The following is an 18,911-nucleotide window of genomic DNA, read 5'->3' as shown; positions in this document are numbered from 1 at the left end:
AGAAATGCGTCAAATCAGCAGCTGCACCAAAGCAAAAGCTGCTAGTGTGTCTGTGGCCAAGTAAAGGCTCGATGTAGCTGACACATTTTCTAAATGTTAAAATTTACTGGTGAGCTGTGTAAGCATGAGCCGGGCCTAGCAGTTTGTGAACAGTATTAAACATAGACAATAATATCATTATGGGTTATGGTTTGGGTTAGTATTATGTTGGTTGCATGGTTTATTAATCACTGATATAATGCACCACCCAGTGAGCGTGTTAAGTGATCCAAATCGAACACAGGTGCATGCTGGGTCTGAAAGACATGCTTAGGTTTAAACTTTCTACTTTCAGTGAGGTGTGCAGAAGCTCTCCACTTTTTTTCGCTCACTCAACTGAAAATGTTTGAAAACCTTGAGGTGCGCAACGGGACAGACGTTGAGTGGACCGGTCATATTATGCATTAAATATGAATGAGTAAAGAAGTTTAGAAGCCATTCAGACAAGTGAGTGTAACAACAAACTCACTCTCCAGAGAAGTGCTGTTGTACAGCAACATAGTGTTGTGTGTGTTGCTTTAATATGTGTGTTTGTGGACTTCAGCTGCTGGAGTTTATACTGTACATCTTCATATTTAGTGTCCAAAAATCAGAAGAGCAAAGTTAGATTATTCTATTTTTCAATTACATCGATAACAATGTTGGTTTGGATGTAAGGGTTCAAGGGTGCCATTTGAATAGCATGATGTTGTTCCACTATGATGGATGTTAATGTACTTTTTTCTGTAGCCTTAAGGTGTTTGAAGTCTGTGATGAAGAACGTTCACTTTGCTAGAGTGCCTCTATGTTCTTTAAAAAAAAAATTAAATAAACTGCAAAGAATTAAGAATTCTGGTTTTCACCCAAACATTTGCATATACAAATGATAAGCTTATCTGTAAAGCCAACTGACATTGTCAACTGACAAATTGAGATGTAGAGGATTAATGAAAAACTAAATTCAAGCAACTCTGCTGGCTGTTAGAGGCACACACTATAGCAAGTCCTCTCAACAGGCAGGTTGTGGTGCCAGCAGGCAGCACTGGACAGATGGTGGGTGATCTAGAGGAATTTAAAAAACACAGACTCTGAGTGTTAGAGACAGACAGTGACAGGAACCTGAGGTGAGATTAAGAGAGGAGAGGAAACTGGCCAGAAAGGTTTAAGAGCATGAGAATTACTCATCTTCCCTAAATGGAAAAAAGTACTGAAATAGTTAATTTGCCTTCCAAAATTACACATGTACCTGTTCCAAAATCATATCTTAAACAATCTCTGATCTGCAGCTTTGGTTATGTTTAAACAGCTCAAACTTGGCTATGGTTTGAGAAAGATTTCCTTCATGTATATTAAAAATAATTGAAATAAATGACTGTTGATAGGAGATAGGACACAAACCACAGATAAAGTCGCCTAATGAAGCTTAGCTTAAGTTAAAGTAGGAAAACTCTCTTTTGCTCTTCTCCTGCTTCTGGTATCAGCTGATTAAGGGTGTTAAGGCTTTAGTTAAACCAATCAGATTTTGCCACAATCTCTATCAGCCAATCATGTCTTAGCCTTCAAACTGTTGCTGCCAGCTGTCATTTCAGTGTGAATTGTCTCAACTCTCCTCTACCCCATTCACCTCCAGTTTAATCACTTCAGTGCTCAGGTCTGAGCTATAGGAAGCCTGCTCCTTTTCTCATCCATCAAGATCTCAGCAGTCTCCTCATCTTTCACCACCACCACTAGTGTAAAACACTCCATGGGGGGATATCCTACTCTACTCATGGCTTTACTACCACCTTAATAAAATATGATAACGTCATGATGGGGTCTAATCGCCAAAGACTTTTCACATTTCTCATCATTATACCGTGCACGTGTCAATAACATAATTGTTCACTCTAAAGAAGTCTGATTGAAATATACTTTATAATGTATGCAAGCACACAAGCATCAATGGTTTTAAGTGTCTGAATAAATACATTGAAAGCTGTGTACTTAGGTACTTAGGGGGTCTACTCAGGATAGAGTGTTTTTTTGTTATGGTGTAAATTTGAATGCATAATTGCAAGCATCATACAGCAATAATGTGCTCCTGCAACATACAGGTCTATACTGTGAGAAATGGAGCTTAGCAAAAGTTCAGTCAGGAAGACTACCTTTGCCGAGGCCCATGGTTTTATTTCTCATCTCATATCTCACACACGCTCACTCGATTTCCTAGCTGTCATTGCTTGGTAGGCATAGATTGAGTATCATTTGTTCATCAGCTGGTCACATCTATCCAATAGCACAGCAACACACCTTCATTGTTAGCCTATCTTCTGGTGTTTAAAAAAAAAGTCTCTCTTTCTCTACATTCGGAATGCAGCTGTTATACACGATCCTCCACCTCCCCATCTCTGCCAAGTCTGTATGTAAGATTATCAGTCTCATCACTTCATCAGCCGTCAGTCTCATCAGAAGTCATCAGCCGCCATCATCACCACCACCAGTCTCTGGACTCAGTGGGGGATCTGTCTCGCAGCTGCTCAGGGATGATGTCCCTGTGGAGTTCAAATGCCAAAGACTTTTTATGACTATTTCTATCTTTGTTATAATAAACATCATCTTTTCTCCATTCACTTGTCTCTCCTGATTGAAAATAATTTAAATAAGGCTGCAGGCATTAGAAATAAAACAGAAGCAGCTCCCTGACAGCATTATTCGCTTGTGAGATGCACATGTGAGCATCACTTTGACACATTTATTTATTTCATTTTCATTTACTGATTTAAGGTGAAACAAGGCAATGCATGTAAGAAACCTTGAGAAAACCTTGAGAAACCTGAAAGTGGTTGGCCCTTGTCACAGTCTATGACCCAAAATCAACATGAGTCAGTTATCCAGTTAAGTGGTTATTGATGACAGAGTCACAGATGACATGTTATGGTAACATGCACCCAGTGTTAGTCGCCCACAGCATGAATCAGATCAGAATCAGCTCTAATATTGGCTTTATTAAAAGGATGGGGTACCTTACCACTCCACATTATAGACAATGTCTTTGAGGTGTCCTGCTGGCCTAGTGGTTAAGACATTTACCATATAACTGCAGGGCCAGTTAGATTTCAGTCAGGAAGCTTTGTTGCACGTTGAGTCCCTCTTTCTCTCCCCACATTTCCTGTGTATTTCTACATTGTCAGCTGTTAAGTAAAGGCACAGCTACAAAAGAAATGTACTGTCTCCTTATCTTTTTCTGCCATTGAAATTTATACTGTAAGTTAGATTTATTCTCGGCAGATACTCTAAGTTGAGGTATTGGAATACCTGACAGTAAAAGTCGGATCGTTGCTTCCCTCGCTGTAATCACTCCTTTTCTCAATACTGAGACACCCATCCTAATGCAACTGCTGTGTAAAAGATACCAGACAAAATCCACAGTCCTTGTTCTGTGCAAAAAAAATGCAGTCCAAAGTATGGATAAGAGGAAGGACTAAAGCAATGTAGCAATAAGTCACTTACTGTGTGTATGGCATATGAGTCCACACCTGTCCTTTAAGGCAATGCTGACAATTGGTGGTGAAATATAGGATTACACAGTGTTGTGTGGTGAGGTGGAAACACACACACGTACACATAATCAAATTATTGTCAGTGTGTAGTAGAAACTTTGAAATGTCCAAAAACTCATTATAAGGATTTGAGAAAACAAACTATGGTGCATTATAAAGGTGTAACGTGTTGCAAATTGATTGTTTTGGTTTAACTTTGGTCATTTGCTCGGATAAAACAAATACAAGATAAAAGCTGAAAATCATGAGAAAATGTCTGTAGTCTGTGCAAGCCACAGTAAATGTGCACCCACACACAAACACATAGAACAAACAATACCAGCTGCACACTTATTGCCTAGTAACCAAAGAAGATTTTTTCCTTTTGTTTCAAAGGGGGTAATTATTACCATGGAGGGTAGTTATTAAGGAAAGTAAAGCTGGTACTTAACATGCCTGTTCCTCCATTGTTTAATACTAATAACACATTTCAGGGGTTGAAGAAGGTAGTTAAGGGAGGAAGGAAAGAAGCAGGGAGGAGAAAAGAGCAGAAAAGAAGGGAGAAATTGCACAGAGAAGCAAAAATAGCTGAAGGAAATGAAGGTTGTGCTCATCCTTCCACTGTGTAAATTACAGTTAAAAAAGGGTCTATCTGTTTTTTTATTTAAAATTTACCTCAATTTCTCTTTCATCCTTGATAGTTTCCTGAACTGTAGTGATACAACAACCAATGTCAAACATATAATCTCAGCTAATTTCAACTGGCTATACACCCCCTTAAGCATCACCCCAGGCTAGCAACGGCCCAGTTAACGTCTACTCTTCAAAATACAGTCAGCAGCAGCCAGTCATAGTCAATCCAACGATGTTTATGTTAATGACCAAATTGAATATAATTAACTGCCTGAAACGACGTGTTTATTCATAAAATTATGTAAATTATGCACAAACTGCTTCTATACTGCGTGTACTGTTACTGTGTTCTGCAGTAAGTTTTGATCTATGGTTCAATGTGTGACTGCTATGTGGAGAGAGAGAGAGAGAGAGAGAGAGAGAGAGAGGGGGAGGATAAAGAAAGGCTGACAGAGAGACAGAGCGGGGGAGAGAAAGGGGATGGAGAAAGACAAAGATAGAGAGTCCATTAACACACTTGTAAATGAGTCTTAGCTATTTACCCCACGCTGGGCCTCTCGAATTACTGACTGTGCTCAGGATGCAGATTGCAGATGGCAATTAAAGATGAACCGTCTGCACAGACACACGCAGAAAGATGCACACACAAACACATGCACCAACGTAAACTTGAATGCTCTCCCTAAGGCAGCAGTTCGGTGCAGATCTACTGATCTCCATAGCAACATTTGCTGCTGTGGGCGATGGTGGCATCATGAAGATTGATTGTCATAAAAAAGTAACAGTACAGCAGAAAGAGGGCAACGGTAGTATAGGTGTTAGCTAAAGTGCATCAGTGCTCCTGGATACAGGATTATGCTGTGGCCTCGAGCTGGGGGTCTTCTTTGGTTACTCCAGAAAATATTATGTGGAGGGCCTCAGCTGGTCTGGGGATGGAGAGATTGGCTTATGTAACAGGGAGAAAGAAAAAAGAAAGGAGAAATATAGCTAGCTCTCTGGGATTCAAATGCTCACTGTGGACCCTCTCCTCTCCTCTCCTCTCCTGTCTGTTTATCCGCCCTCTTCCTCTATTTCTCTGCTCTCTCTCCTTATCTTTTTCTGTCCAACCTCCTCTGAACCCTCCTTTCTTGTCTCTTTTCACACCACTGATTGATCTCCCTCGCTTTCTCCTAACTCTTTTACCCCTCACTCAACACCAAAGCTCGGTGCGCCATGGTGACTAATTCCATCGTCCAGATACAACCACTCGCTTGCCGGAAACATCAGAGCCCTGAAGTTTGGAAGTTCTGAATTGCCTCCTTTTTTTATGCTCTCCACCCTGCCTAGTTTTTTTTGGCACTTGTTTTTCTTCATTTTTCTGTTACGTAAGACAGACAGAAGTGGAGCAAGCTTCAAAGTGAATGGCAAAGCTGCCTTTTCCCCTGCTCGCTTTGCTGTTCATGCATGTCATTCCAGTGCCAACACCCTCCCCCCTTTTCCCTCTATCTCTCTCTATCCTCTGCGTTCTTTTCTCACTCCTTCATCCTTTCTTATTACTGTACATCCATCTCTATCTGCTTATTGGGTCAATTACTCAATTTTCAGTGCATTTCCCGCAGTGTAGTCTGTATGCCAAGATGCTCTTTTAGAAGATATCCCCTGACCTTATCATTGCCACCCTGACCAAACAGAGGTGGCAGTGACTGGAAGAAGAGGATGAAAGGGCAGCTTCTGGAAACAGAGAACCTCTGAAAAGGAGACGGATCTCGTTATGTTGGCCTCTTATTCTTGTCTGTCCTTGTTGTATCAAATAAAGAGTGATGCAGGCATGAGTGGGGTGTTCCTTCTCTTTGATTACCTGTCAGTGAGCCTGAGCATCAGACATAGACAAGCTAAAAGCTACCATTACCTAAATCATCTCTTTTAAGACATCCCTTGGCTTAAAAGGGGACAAACTCTTACAGGTGACTGATTTAAAACAACTGCTCTGGATAATGGTTATGTTCTAAAGACGGGCACATACAGACACAAACGCTAAAAGTGAGCATAAAGTTGAGCTCAGGCCAAGGGAAGACAAATCAGATCTGTTGGCTTCTTTGGGGGAAGATCTTATGGCCCTGACACACCAAAGTGAACACAAGCTGAATAAAAACAGATTGATGCATCACCTCAAGTCACCTCCTGTCTTCTATTCAAAGTTGCGCTTCAAAACACAGAAAGACTATAGCTGACAGTCAGCTGAGCCAAAGAATGGGAGAGCTTTGCATCTGCATTTCAGGAAACAGCAAGTCAATACTTTGTTTCATACTCCAAAAATTATTTTTTTAAAAACACAATCAAAAAAATGAGCCAACCTTTACGCCACTGTACTGTGATTAAACAATCTTGTTATATTGCTTGAGATATGAACGGAGAATATGTTCGATATACAGTTGGCAAAGTTTGGCTTTGGCTTGCCCTGCTGTTCTCACCGTTTGAGTAAGAAAAGGTAAAAACAAGGAGAAACCACATTCGATGGGTAAAATCATTGATTCACTAGGCTTAGATGCTAGTCGAACAGCTCTTTCTCACAACTACCTCCACCTCTAATTCAACATGCTGAAGTGGCTGAACGGCTGCTGATAAAGTCTATTAAAGGTAGAGTCAGTTATTCTGGAGAAAGGTGGTTGATATTTGAATTAAACACCCAAACAAATACAACCCTCTCTTTGTACTCCTTCAGAATGTCCAAAGTCATGTGTGTGCATTGCCAAAGAAATAACCAAAACAGGAATATGGCAGAATCCAGAGCAGTATATCAGCACCTGGGGAACTGAGAGGACAGTGTCCGACCAAACTGCCATCAACAGGCTGACTGACAGCAGCAATTTAGATAGTTTGCATGTCGGTTCCATGGGAAGACATTGACAATGTTTGTATTTCTAAAGTTATTGATATAGTTAAGTTTAAATCACATATACAGCAGGATATTTTCTGTAATTTAAACAGATGCCTGCTCAGATAATGCTTCACTAAATGTGACAGAAATAGACTGAGATTGTAAAAAAAAAAAAAAAAAAAAGGGGTCTCCATGAGACTGTCTCAGGTTCAATGTGAATTGATACATTTAATTGAATGGAAGCATATCTGTTCCATCTATAGAAATTGACCACCGCCTATGTCTTCAGTTCACCAGCCCTCCTCTACCATTCAATGGTTGCTGGAGACAGGAGGCTGTCATGTCCTCAAACAAACAGCTGCTCTGATGACTTCCAATGAACGCCCCCTGCTGATCGGCTGAAATAGTGTTGCGTGTCTCATTTGAGCTACTTTGTTTCCCATTTACAGTGCCATACTGTGTATGAACATCAACATTTTTTCCGATTGACACACAGAACAAACAGCTAGCAGTCTGTGAATAGATATTTGCTGAATTTGACAAAAAAGTGTACTGAACAAGCTTTCTCCAGAATCACTGGCTCTACCTTTAAAAGCAATGGTGCTGGACACACCGCTGAAACTGCTGATAGTCCAGCGACAGCCTGATGCCTCAGGGAGTAAAATAACGGCCTGGTATGAATAAAGGGTGGGTTCACAGTCCTCTTGCATCTTCTTACTGGCCTCACCGCTGTGGCGAGCAATGTCAAGGCAGCAATAAACAAGCAGATGTATGCAATGCACAGTGGGGTGGTTGTGTCTGTCTTTATTACCTGCTATGTGGTGCCGTTTCTATCTCTCCATATGTGTGTGTGTTTTCTCGTTCCCTGCCTTCTTACTTCTCCCTTTACTATAAGCATGTGTGGAGGCGCTGTTAGTTCATTTATCATACTGCAGGCTCCTGCTCTCAGCCCCAGACTCAGTGATTAATGACGACCGTTCATACACTTAAACATGTAGCTTTGTTTCGCTGACACACTAGTTACCATACCGGTCACCATGGGCTACTTAACGCTGGGTCACTATGGGAATGCAACCAAATTGAATGACGACACAAAAAATGGTTCTCTGCAGCGTGACCTTTAAAGCTGGTGATTTTTTTTTTCCTGTCATAATGTCAATATGTAATTTATCACAAAATATAAAGATACATGTATTATTTTAATCAAAAGCACAAAGCACTGATGGTGTGGTTTATTCAAGGATTCTCTGCAAGATTACTTTCCTCTCTATCACCACCATTGCCAGCGCCATTTTCACCAACATCCATTCTCATACATGTGCCACTGTCAAAAATAACAAACACACAAATTTGGTCATGCTTTTACAGATATCCTACTTTCATGCACGCCTGAGCTGAAAAAAGAAAGTGACAGGAACTGAGATGAGAGGGACTATAGGAGACATATGAGTGAAGTGAGAGAATGAATGAATGTGTGTGTGCATGCGTGTGTGTGTGTGTGTGTGTGTGTGTGTGTGTGTGTGTGTGTGTGTGTGTGCGTGTGCGTGTGTGCGTGTAAGAAGCAGCCAGACAGAGAATGAAAGACAGACATGGAGTAATTTTGTGTGTGACTCTGAGTTGACCTTTAGTAACTCTGCAGAGCAATGTCAATTTCAATTTCAGTCCTCTCTGTGTTAAGGTGACATGTCTGATGTCACAGCTAGGTGTTGAAGATCAAGAGGAGAGGAGAGAAGAATAGAGGAGAGGAGAAGAGAAGAGAAGAGATGACAAGAGAAGAGAGAAAGGGGGTCTTAACCACGGATCTTAACATGGATCAAAAGCTACTGTAGGCTTTTAGGGAAACCACTAATATATAAAGACAGAGTCCTGAAGTGGATACTCTTCACTGTTGTGTTTATGTGACAAAATTGCAGCACTCAAATAAGCTATTTCACCCAACTCCTCAGTGTGGTGTCACACCTGGAAACTGCACTGATACTCAGCACGTACAAGTATAGCAACAAACTAATAAACCATCAGGATTTCAACTGTTTAATGTTATTCAATCTTATAGCTCCATAAGACCAGAGAGTGGCATAGTAAAAGATTTTGGGCTAACTTTTGCTAAACATTTGGCACAGTTTATTAAAAAAAGACTTAAAAAAAGATTTGTATGACTGATATCACATGACTGACTGAAAACCCTGTGACATGATCTTTTTTTGCGGGGCAGTATGTATATTAGAGCATCTTCAATTGATAGTGCAATCTAGCTAGTAAGATATCCTCCTGAAATCTGGACTCTCTGGGTCTTTGGTGTTTCAATTGTCAGTTAGTTTGCAATTGGTGAGTTTTCACACTTTTGAAGCACCTTCACATACAAATTTGCACATAATATGTATGTTCAGAACGAGATGTGAAAGCCCTGCATGGATTTACTTCACTGAAATGAAAAATAAAAACTCTTCATTTTTGTGCCTTGGCCAGTAGACAGATGTTTCCAAATTGTGAGAGAAAAAGATTGAGATAATAGAGGAAGATTGGAGAAAGTGAGATTATTCAGTGCAACATGCAGCAACACTGCCTATTTCTCTGAGCCTGTCAAAAACACATTGCTAAAACACGAGGGAAATTGGGAACGTCAGCAACTTGGAGTGTCAGTCTATTACAGATGGCTACCAGTGACTGTGTGCAGTGTGAGAATGTTTGTGTCTAAGTGTGTGTGTGTGTGTTTGACTCTACACAGTGCAGTGTGTGTCAGTGTTGAAATGAAGTAGGTAGGCTATAAGAGTTGTCTTCCTTCTGCCAGCCATCCCACACTACTGGGTCCTGCACTTTGGAATAATGGACTCTAATTCCTTTCCACTAGAGTGCACCCATCCGCTGGCTTTAGGGGACAGTAAAATCCTCTATCAGTTACAATTATCCCACAGTTACCAAGAACTGCGCTGCAAGTGCATGTGACTTACCCACCCCAAGTGGTGCAGAGGCGTGTGCGAAGATCCGTGCATGTGTGTGTGTGTGTGTGTGTGTGTGTGTGTGTGTGTGTGTGAGACGCAGACCGAGAGCAAGCAAGAGAGAGAGATGCTCAAAGTGGAGTGCTGCGTGAGTTGAATCCCTCCACCCAACTTTGTGGGAAAGCAAGCCCATGACAAATCATCCCGAGGGAATCAACACTATTAGTCAGTGTGTGAATGTATGTGTTTTAAATTGTGAGTTATGTGTAATACGCCACGCACTGAAAGTGTGTGTATTTCTGTGCGCACCTCGTCACGAACCTCAGCACAGACACAAATATGCAATATGAATCATCCTTCTATTCTGGAGAGGTGGACTGCACCAACTCACCACTTGGGGACAGCAGTAAATTTGGCAATAGAAAAACTGGATGGCAACTGACAAAACCACACCATCCCCCGCACTCCTGATTTTGTCTCCTTTGGAAAATGCATCCAAAATGTCAAGTTGACCGAAAGTAACATTGGTGACACAAAGCAGACCTGCTTTCAGCATCCGTGCAGACACACATCCCTAAAGCCGTGAAGCCTTGTCCATCCACAATGTGAGCAGCACACACACACACACACACACACACACACACACACACACACACACACACACACACACACACACACACACACACACTGCTATTTGGTGTTGTTGCTTTGATTTAAGGTGCCAAAACGGTCGATTTGTCTCGGAAACCTTCTCCCCACTCACCTTTTCAATGCCCCGGCTGTGTGCAGCCATTTTGTAACTTTCTGAAGCTGATGATTTGACATTCTGAACTTCTCTCTCTCAAGCTCTTTTTTCATTTTTTGACACAACCAATTTTGTCATTTCTCATGTGAACAGCTGAGTACCACACCATGAATGCCTCCCAGGTGAGAAAATGAGTCTGAAAATGTGCGCCGTTATCCCAGCATTCAAACAATACCAGGTCTTCCCCTTCACCATAACAGATGACTTTAGCTGTGGCTGTTCTGAACAGCTATAAACACTACATATTTTCGACGTGATTGGACAACACACGTTGTATGAACTAGTTGAACATAAACCAACCCTTCATGTGAGTAGGCCCAAGTGACAGAGGGAGACTTTGAAAGGACTCTTTGACAAGATCCCCCTCTCCTGAGACAAACAAACACCCTCTGATCCCCCTGTGTCTATACACCCATCATCTTTCTCTCTCAACATACCCTATCCTATCTTTTCTCTGACACCCTCGCCTGCCTCTACGCCTGCTCTGACGCCTCTCAGTTTCTCGCTTTCAGTTCCTTTTCATGGTCTTTTGTGTTCTCCTCTCTGCACTGTCCTCTTTGACTTTCCACTACAATCCCTGCTGTGCATCTTCTTTGAGAATCTCTGGAACATATGTGTTTTATTTATGCCCGCATGTGTGTATGTTGTGTAAAGCTTGCTGCGATGGAAAATGTCTGAGACTCGCGCTGGTTGCGGCAGCAGAGGAGATAGAGTGGGGCTGTGTTTCCCGGCAGTGTTGCAGATTTATCTCCCTGCTTACAGCTGTGATTTTACTGCCCATCCACTGGCCTCCACCTTGCCATAAGGAACCAGCCTTTTTCTGTGCGCATTCTGGCCACCATAAATCTGCCATGTTGCTCCATAAAGCTGCTTAGGGCATGACTCAACAAATATTAAGGAAGAGGCAGAATAAATAAATAAAGCTAAATAAAAGAGCAACTATCTTCTAGAGGGAGAGACAACTTCTCTGCACACAAAATGGAGCCCAACTGTAAAATATTTACCTCAGTTTCTCTGTGCATTAGACTCTGCTCGGAGTCTGTAGGGGCTCACTGCATAACACCACTCATACTTTCTCTTCTTCTCTGCTTTGCTTATGACTTTCTCTTTTTTTTGTGATGGTGGTGCCAAGCCCTCATATTCCATACCATTGGAGGGAAACTCCCCTGGGTTTACAGATCAGTTCACTTGTTATTAGGAGTACTAATTAGCCTGTGAAAACAGTCGTATAATGTCTTATGTGGCTCTGGAGGGACTTTTGCCTCTTTTGTCTGAGAAGATTCTAGTGATGTTATCTGAGCTTGGATTTGGAGACTATTTTATAGTACAAAGCCTGCGTTATAAACAAGGGGAACGGATGATCTAACAAAGACTCTCTAGTGAGTTGCATTATGAGAATTGTAGGATCCAGTGTTTTTCACACACTCAGGCCAAAAGGATATTTTGACCTATGCTGCAACGATTTAGACCTTTCTTTTCAAAAAACTGTCTCTTGCATGTCTCCAAATTTTAAGGAAGTGGAGAATTAAAACACTGTTCAGCACTAAGCACACTGATCCTTCAACACATGTGCGCACAAATACACACACACACACACACACACACACACACACACACACACACACACACACACACACACACACACACACACACACACACACACAACAAAGAACCGACAAAGAGGCTTTAAATAATTGCGAGACAGTTTTGAAGGACACCTTTCCTCAAAATCTCAGTAAAATTAAGGTAGATACAAACAACACAGCTACTTGGAGAGTGCAACTTGTTTATGCATGGGTGTGAGTATGCTGACATATGACAATGTGCTTGTCAGTTTATCAACAGCAGCAACTTTTCACTCTTGATCAGTCAACCATGGAGGTATTTTAAAAGCGCTACCTGGATTTCAGTGGTGTTAGATGAAAGACAAAAAAAGGTAACCTCTCAGCAAGGGTGTAAATTTGGATATGGACTATAGGGACATGTTCCTACCAATACCATGGTGTTGCTGGATTGTCCATATCAATATTTTTACCGATCTTTAACAATCTAGCCGCTTAAACTCCACTTAACGTTTATGTTAACATCTCCGCAGAGTTGGCAGGTTTGTGTGTTTTTTGAAAGAGCAGCATATGGGGGATACTCAGCCTGATGATCTGGCAACCCTCAACTTCACGCATTGTTGACTATCAGCAGCCCAGCAGCAGCAGCAGCAGTAGTAGTAGAGTTGGTGAGGCGGAGAACCTGAAGCGATTTGTGTGTCTAGTTTAAAAAACTTTACTGGATGAAATTAAACTTACTGGACATTATATTTATTTTGAAGTGTTAGGTGTTGTTAGCTAATTTGTGATCATTATTCAGACTTGCTGTTTAATTAAACAACAAACAACAAAATTCCTCCCAAAAGCAATTTAAGACATCTGGTCCTTGTTAAACAAGAACCAGTAACAGTTGGGCTTAGTTAATAAGAAAGTTGTAATTAAGCCAAACATTAATTGGTGAAATTAGTGGGATACATTTTTACTATTTAATGCTATCTCTCTCCTTTCCATGAGTAGATCAAGAGCAGAGTTAATATTGCCCATGTGCCATTAAGACATCAACATTATTTATAAGCTTGTCCAGTTGACCTGGTTGTGACTCATTTCATTATGACAATCCTGTCAGCAGCAGCCTGAGCAGCACTGACACGCACAGACAGGTGAGCTGGAGCCTCTCAGGTGAGCTCTGATATCATAGTGAAGGATTTAGCCATAAGCTCAGGATATGAATGAAAGCTAGTACAAATGGAAGTTTTTGAGATGATGTAAAGATAGGATTGTGCGTCACTGTGGTTCTGTCATGTAACTCTTGTGCTGTGTCGCCCAAATCCACAAAGTGAGCAGCGCATTGCCTACAGGCTTCTCTACATTTATTTCACTGTGACAGTCTATGATATGTTATGTTAAATATTAATTTGGGTCTCAGATTAATAGTTAGGTAGTCTATCAATAAAACAAAATGTAAGAATTGGAGAAAAAAAAAATCATGTCTGGTTTCAGGCAGGTCAGCAAATGCATATTTAGTAAGGTAAACATTTTGCATAGTCAGGCTCTTGATGTGTGTATGTGTGTGTGAACATGTGCCTATTAAAGAGAAAAGAGTGATACAGAGCAAGTGCACATACACAATTATGTTTGTCGTCTAACTAAAAATGTCCCTTTAAAGTAAAAAAAAAAAAAGTTCAAACTACACCTACGTCTCTGCCTCTCAGTGAATAAGTGCACCTTCTTTGTATATGTCCCCACCCCTTCTCTTCCCATCACATATTCATCCAATCCTTCTCTGCTTTCCAGACCTCTTAGTCTTGTACGATTAGCTTCTTGATGATAGACACATTAGCCATTCATAGAGCGGCAAGTACCATGTGGACAGCGGACTGTGCCCAGAAATCAAGCAATATGCTGTCACAGAAAAAAACCCAAAACAAACACAACCACACGCTTATACTCATTCATGCACGCATGCACACATGGTAGGACCGTTGTGACCCCACGTCAAAGAAGACAAACAGTGGCAACTGACAGCGGCTGACTCTCCATGTGGCGAGCCAGCGTACGGAACCCTGGCACCATATGGGCTTTCAATTGTTGACAAAACAGCCTGGGGACATTAGCATGTACCATTTGCATATATGGAAAACACTTGAACAATTGTTTTTCTTTTGCTGTTTCTCCAGCAAATAAAAGTGTCATCATCAATCTGCATTCAGTGCCTGTGGTGTGTTGGAGAGGATTTGTAAAATCATCCATTTCGTGTCATTTGAAAAAGACACAGATAGTGCCGACTGCTGCTGGAGGAAATCCCATGATGCTCTTACCTAGCTGCAGCTCCATGTTGCTAATCTTGTTTTCTGAAGGAAACAGGATCTTTGGCGGCTTGTCGGTCAAAGGAGCTGAAAGATAGAGAAGACACAATTTAAATATGATAGACAGGCAAACCAACAATACAGGAAAACACTCACTGAAGAAGAAGGATTTCTGATTGAGCAATTTATAGTTTTCTCCATGTCCCTCTCTTTCACTCGATCCAGTAGTTTTCTTTCTGTTCCCCTTTCAGACATTTGTGAACATTTCACAAAGAGCACAGACATAGGTTAGCTCCGATCTCCTACCTCCTTTTCAAAATGATTAAATACTCATCCACTTTCTGTCCATCTTCATTCCTTACGCTTTCATAAGTAGCTCTTTGAAGACACATCACTCTCTGGTGTCTATAGACCTCTGGTTCCATTCATCTGACCTACTTTTAATCATAAATTAATCACTGCTTTGCCAAGAACAAGCCACCATTTAATCTGCATGAGTGTTAGGCATTTGAAGAGCCATCATGGAGTGTCTGAATGAGAGGGACCAGCTGATACTCTAATGATGCTAATCATACATACGGTGGATATCAGACCTGCTGCTGATGTCCTTTCTCTGGGGAAAGCCAGAACATGCAACCGTTTTATTGTTGTTAAAAGCATTTGTGTGTTCTGCAAGGAAGTTTGTGCTCTTCAGGGCTAAGGGGTTAAGAGAACACAAAGAGGGTGTTGTATGTACACGACTGAGCAGTGGCACGGGGGGGGCGGGGGGGACGGAGAGGCGGCTATGTCTACAGTTAGATGAGATGTTTTGATCATGAGGTACTCTTCTGCTCAGAAAGATGAAAACAGTTGTTGCATTTGACTTTAAATTATGTTATCCAGAGCAGGCTTGCAGATCATTTTCAGTAATTTGAGCGTTGCTGGTAAACACCTAAAGAAAAGGTTGTTGGGGGTTTGTGCCCTGATGACTTACTGGTTAAGATGCATGCTATATAACTGCAACATTCATGGTTCAATTCCAGTAGCAGATTTATGTTGCATATCCTGTAATCTGTCTAGTACTATCCAACATTATTACTGAATATATAAAAAACATTGCTGGGATATCTACATTTTGTCATTAGCATAAAGAGAATTGTTTACTATAGCTATGGTGGGCTGGTGTAGGATTTAGGACAAACTGTATCAGAGTATTGTCACTATGACGGCTATGGTGGTTAAATACACAAAATGGCCAGGGTTCAAGGCTAACTCGTTTTATATTGATGATGCATTTATTTACGTATGTGTAATTTTTTTCTTGCATGATTTTGCTTTATGTCTTGGCTACTAAGTCAAAATCAAACTGCAAACTACTGTACTTAATGTAGGAAATATTTTCATGTGTTTGAGTGTTGCAAGTGTGATTCTGCCTGTGTATATGCACTTATTGGCAGTTTCTGTGCATGCATTTACTCCGGTCATGGAAATGTCATTATCATGACAATGAGTTGTGAATGTTGGTGACATGCAATCTTTACTGTTATTGCTAGAAGCAAGTCTACTAAAAGGTATGCAAACACAAGCAAAGTCAATGAAAAGACTGATTCTCTCATAGTGCAGCACTGAAGCCATGTGCTCTGACAGCAGCTGCTTGACCAATGAATAAATGGATCAGTGCCTCTAATCTGGAAGTCACACCTTTTGTGCCAGGGTACAAGGCCTTTTTGTCCCACTGTGTCACACTACTAACCCGGCTGGTATTTCATGTGTACAGTTTGAGTTGAGTGTCATAATGAACAGTTGAATGTTTTTTTTGTGGTTGTGTTTTGTTTTTGTTTTTTTGTTACAAAATGGAAATGTATGACACATTTTTTTGTTGCACTGCTATTACATCATATCATAAAAATTGGGTCAAGTTAAGCTCATTATAAATAACATTTTGCTGCTTAGAAACATGACATGTTTGATATTCATTCGTTCATGATCACAGATTTCTTCTTCTGGATTAAAATGAGTGCAGGACTCAATGATTAAAATGATTACAGTGCTTATGTGGCTACAGATAAAGATGAGGTTTACTAGAGTGAAACATTAAAAGTATATTGGCCTGCAGGTACATGTGTACAGTGACATGAATGTATTGATTTATAGTAATTAATCAACACATTCAATAAGTCCAATTCTGCACTTCCTAAATCATGTATAAAGAAGAAAAAAACAGATACTTGAATAAAACAGAGACTATTCTGAACAGAAGACTTTTCAGGCACATCTAATTATTTAGTGGTGAATTTTTTTAGGCCCGTTTTTAGCCCTGTGTTTCAATTTAAATGTTTCCTCAGAGTGTCCTCACAAGCCTTTCTTCTTCGTCTTTCTTCTTTAACCTTATTATAAGACCTCTCTAACAAGCTGTTTGAAAGCCCTACTCTGTTTTGGTGTCTCTATTTTGGAAGAATAATCCATGAAATCTTGCCTCACTAAGTCTCTCTGCAGTAAAGTGCGTGGTCTTGTCTGCAGTAAAGTGCGTGGTCTTGTCTGAAGTAAAGTGTGTGGTCTTGTTAAGTGCTTGGTTAAAGCCTGCATGATAACGTATTTAACAATTACTCAAGCTGTCAGAATAGTGTTCATGTGAGGAGATGTAGACCAATGTTAATGTTTATTATATGTTAGTCCGAAAAGAGCTTTTTGCTCAGATAAAGCACCTGCTGGTATGTAAATACTGACAGAGAAGCTCAGTGACATCTATGAGAGGGGCGGTCACGGGCTTTTAGGCACAACTGTTTGCACTGTTAATAGGTAATCACACGGCACAAATTACACAGGATACTGATACAATTTTAATTACATATCAAACTGCTATACATAATTACACAATGGGTGATCCTATAGCTAATTATGCATTGGGCAAACAAATGAGGACGAGCTGTGTACGAGAGCAGATGTGGTAAGGAGAACACAGATAGGAAGCAGTGGAAAGAAAAGTAAAGAGCAATTGAAATGTAGATAATGAAACAGGAGAGGAGAGGACATAAAGGAACATTTATCAAACTAAAGTGAACCAGTCAAGAAACATGTCCCCCCTCCTCATTTTGGAATGCTTCACTTGTCTCTGAAAATCTCATTATCTTAATTACTACTCCTTTATGGGAAATACACCAATTATCATGATGCAGGGAGGGCGGGGGGCACCATTTAAAACCTAGAAGAGTGGAAGCAACTCCTAACACAGATAAGAGATGCTTGACTTTATTATGGGAGTTTTTGGATTAGACAAAAGGAGACATAAACAGATAAAAACATGCAAACCCATCTGGTGACATGTTACCTTAATAAAAGTTTGAGAGAGCATCATGAGAAAAAATTGCATGTTTTAAATCTTTCTATTTCTAAAAGACCCTCTTGATTACATTCTACGTTTTGAAGGTTAGAATCAGGTTTTACTTCCACTCCTGTCTGTCTATCTGCTACTTAAAAAAAAAAAAATATTGAGCAATATACAAATCCTGCATTCTTAGGAACTGAAACCTGTAGGACAACACTGTATAAGCCTAAACAAAATGTTGGAAAAGCTGCAACTTTGCTATTTAGAGAATTAGTTCAATTTGGTAAAACTGTCTATTGTGAATTGATACTGTGCAGGTATCAATCACCATGCAGGGCAAAGTCAATCACTGTCTACTATGTGAATATGTGTCCTTAGGGGATCATAAGGGCCATGCTAGTATACTTGTGCAAGTTTTATGCTCTGGGATCAATATTTCCTAATAAAACACAGAGGTGTGTATCCTCAGGGGCATTATGTGTTCTGTACAGCAAATTGGGCTGAATTAATTTCAGAAGGTGACACAAGTATCTTTGTAAACGCTTTAACCCCCGAGTCCCTTAGCTTGTGAGAAATGCTGCTGTATATGCATACAGTTTAGGCAGTTGAAACATGTGTAGTGGAAAACGACGGAGCTTCTGCTTAATTTTGTGAAAAAGTGTTGTACGCTGTATGTAACATGTAAAGCACCTGGCTGGGTTTGTGTTTTCAAAGCCTGCGATGACAGTCAGTATGAAAAAACTTCACTGCTTCACTGTATGTGTGAGTGTGTATGCAGGCCTACAAGCAGATATATTACCACAGAGTAGGGTTGTGTGGATATAAGCTTTGTGGTCAGTCATCCACAATGCCATTTCTGCTCACTGGACATCCCAGACGGATTATTCTGGGTGACTGACTGTAGGGAAACAGCAAATTAATGACATTAGGATGGACTGGCTTATTTTTCTAGCCTCTGTCACCATTTGTGGGCCTATAGTGGATCTCTCTCTT

At 40.7% G+C, this 18,911-nt stretch overlaps 1 protein-coding gene across 1 annotated transcript in view; it reads right to left on the bottom strand.

The window, feature by feature from the left end:
* il1rapl1a (interleukin 1 receptor accessory protein-like 1a) overlaps window positions 1-18,911 on the bottom strand; it is a 137,611-nt gene that overhangs the window by 38,996 nt on the left and 79,704 nt on the right. The window contains exon 5 of the mRNA XM_062431597.1: window positions 14,627-14,701. Within this exon, the coding sequence (XP_062287581.1) occupies window positions 14,627-14,701 (75 nt within the window). The remainder of the gene's footprint in view (window positions 1-14,626; window positions 14,702-18,911) is intronic.

Source organism: Scomber scombrus, chromosome 13 (assembly GCF_963691925.1).
Source record: "Scomber scombrus chromosome 13, fScoSco1.1, whole genome shotgun sequence".
NCBI classification, from domain to species: domain Eukaryota; kingdom Metazoa; phylum Chordata; class Actinopteri; order Scombriformes; family Scombridae; genus Scomber; species Scomber scombrus.
Note: the sequence above shows the minus strand (reverse complement) of the source record. Positions and strands in the feature narration are given on the sequence as shown.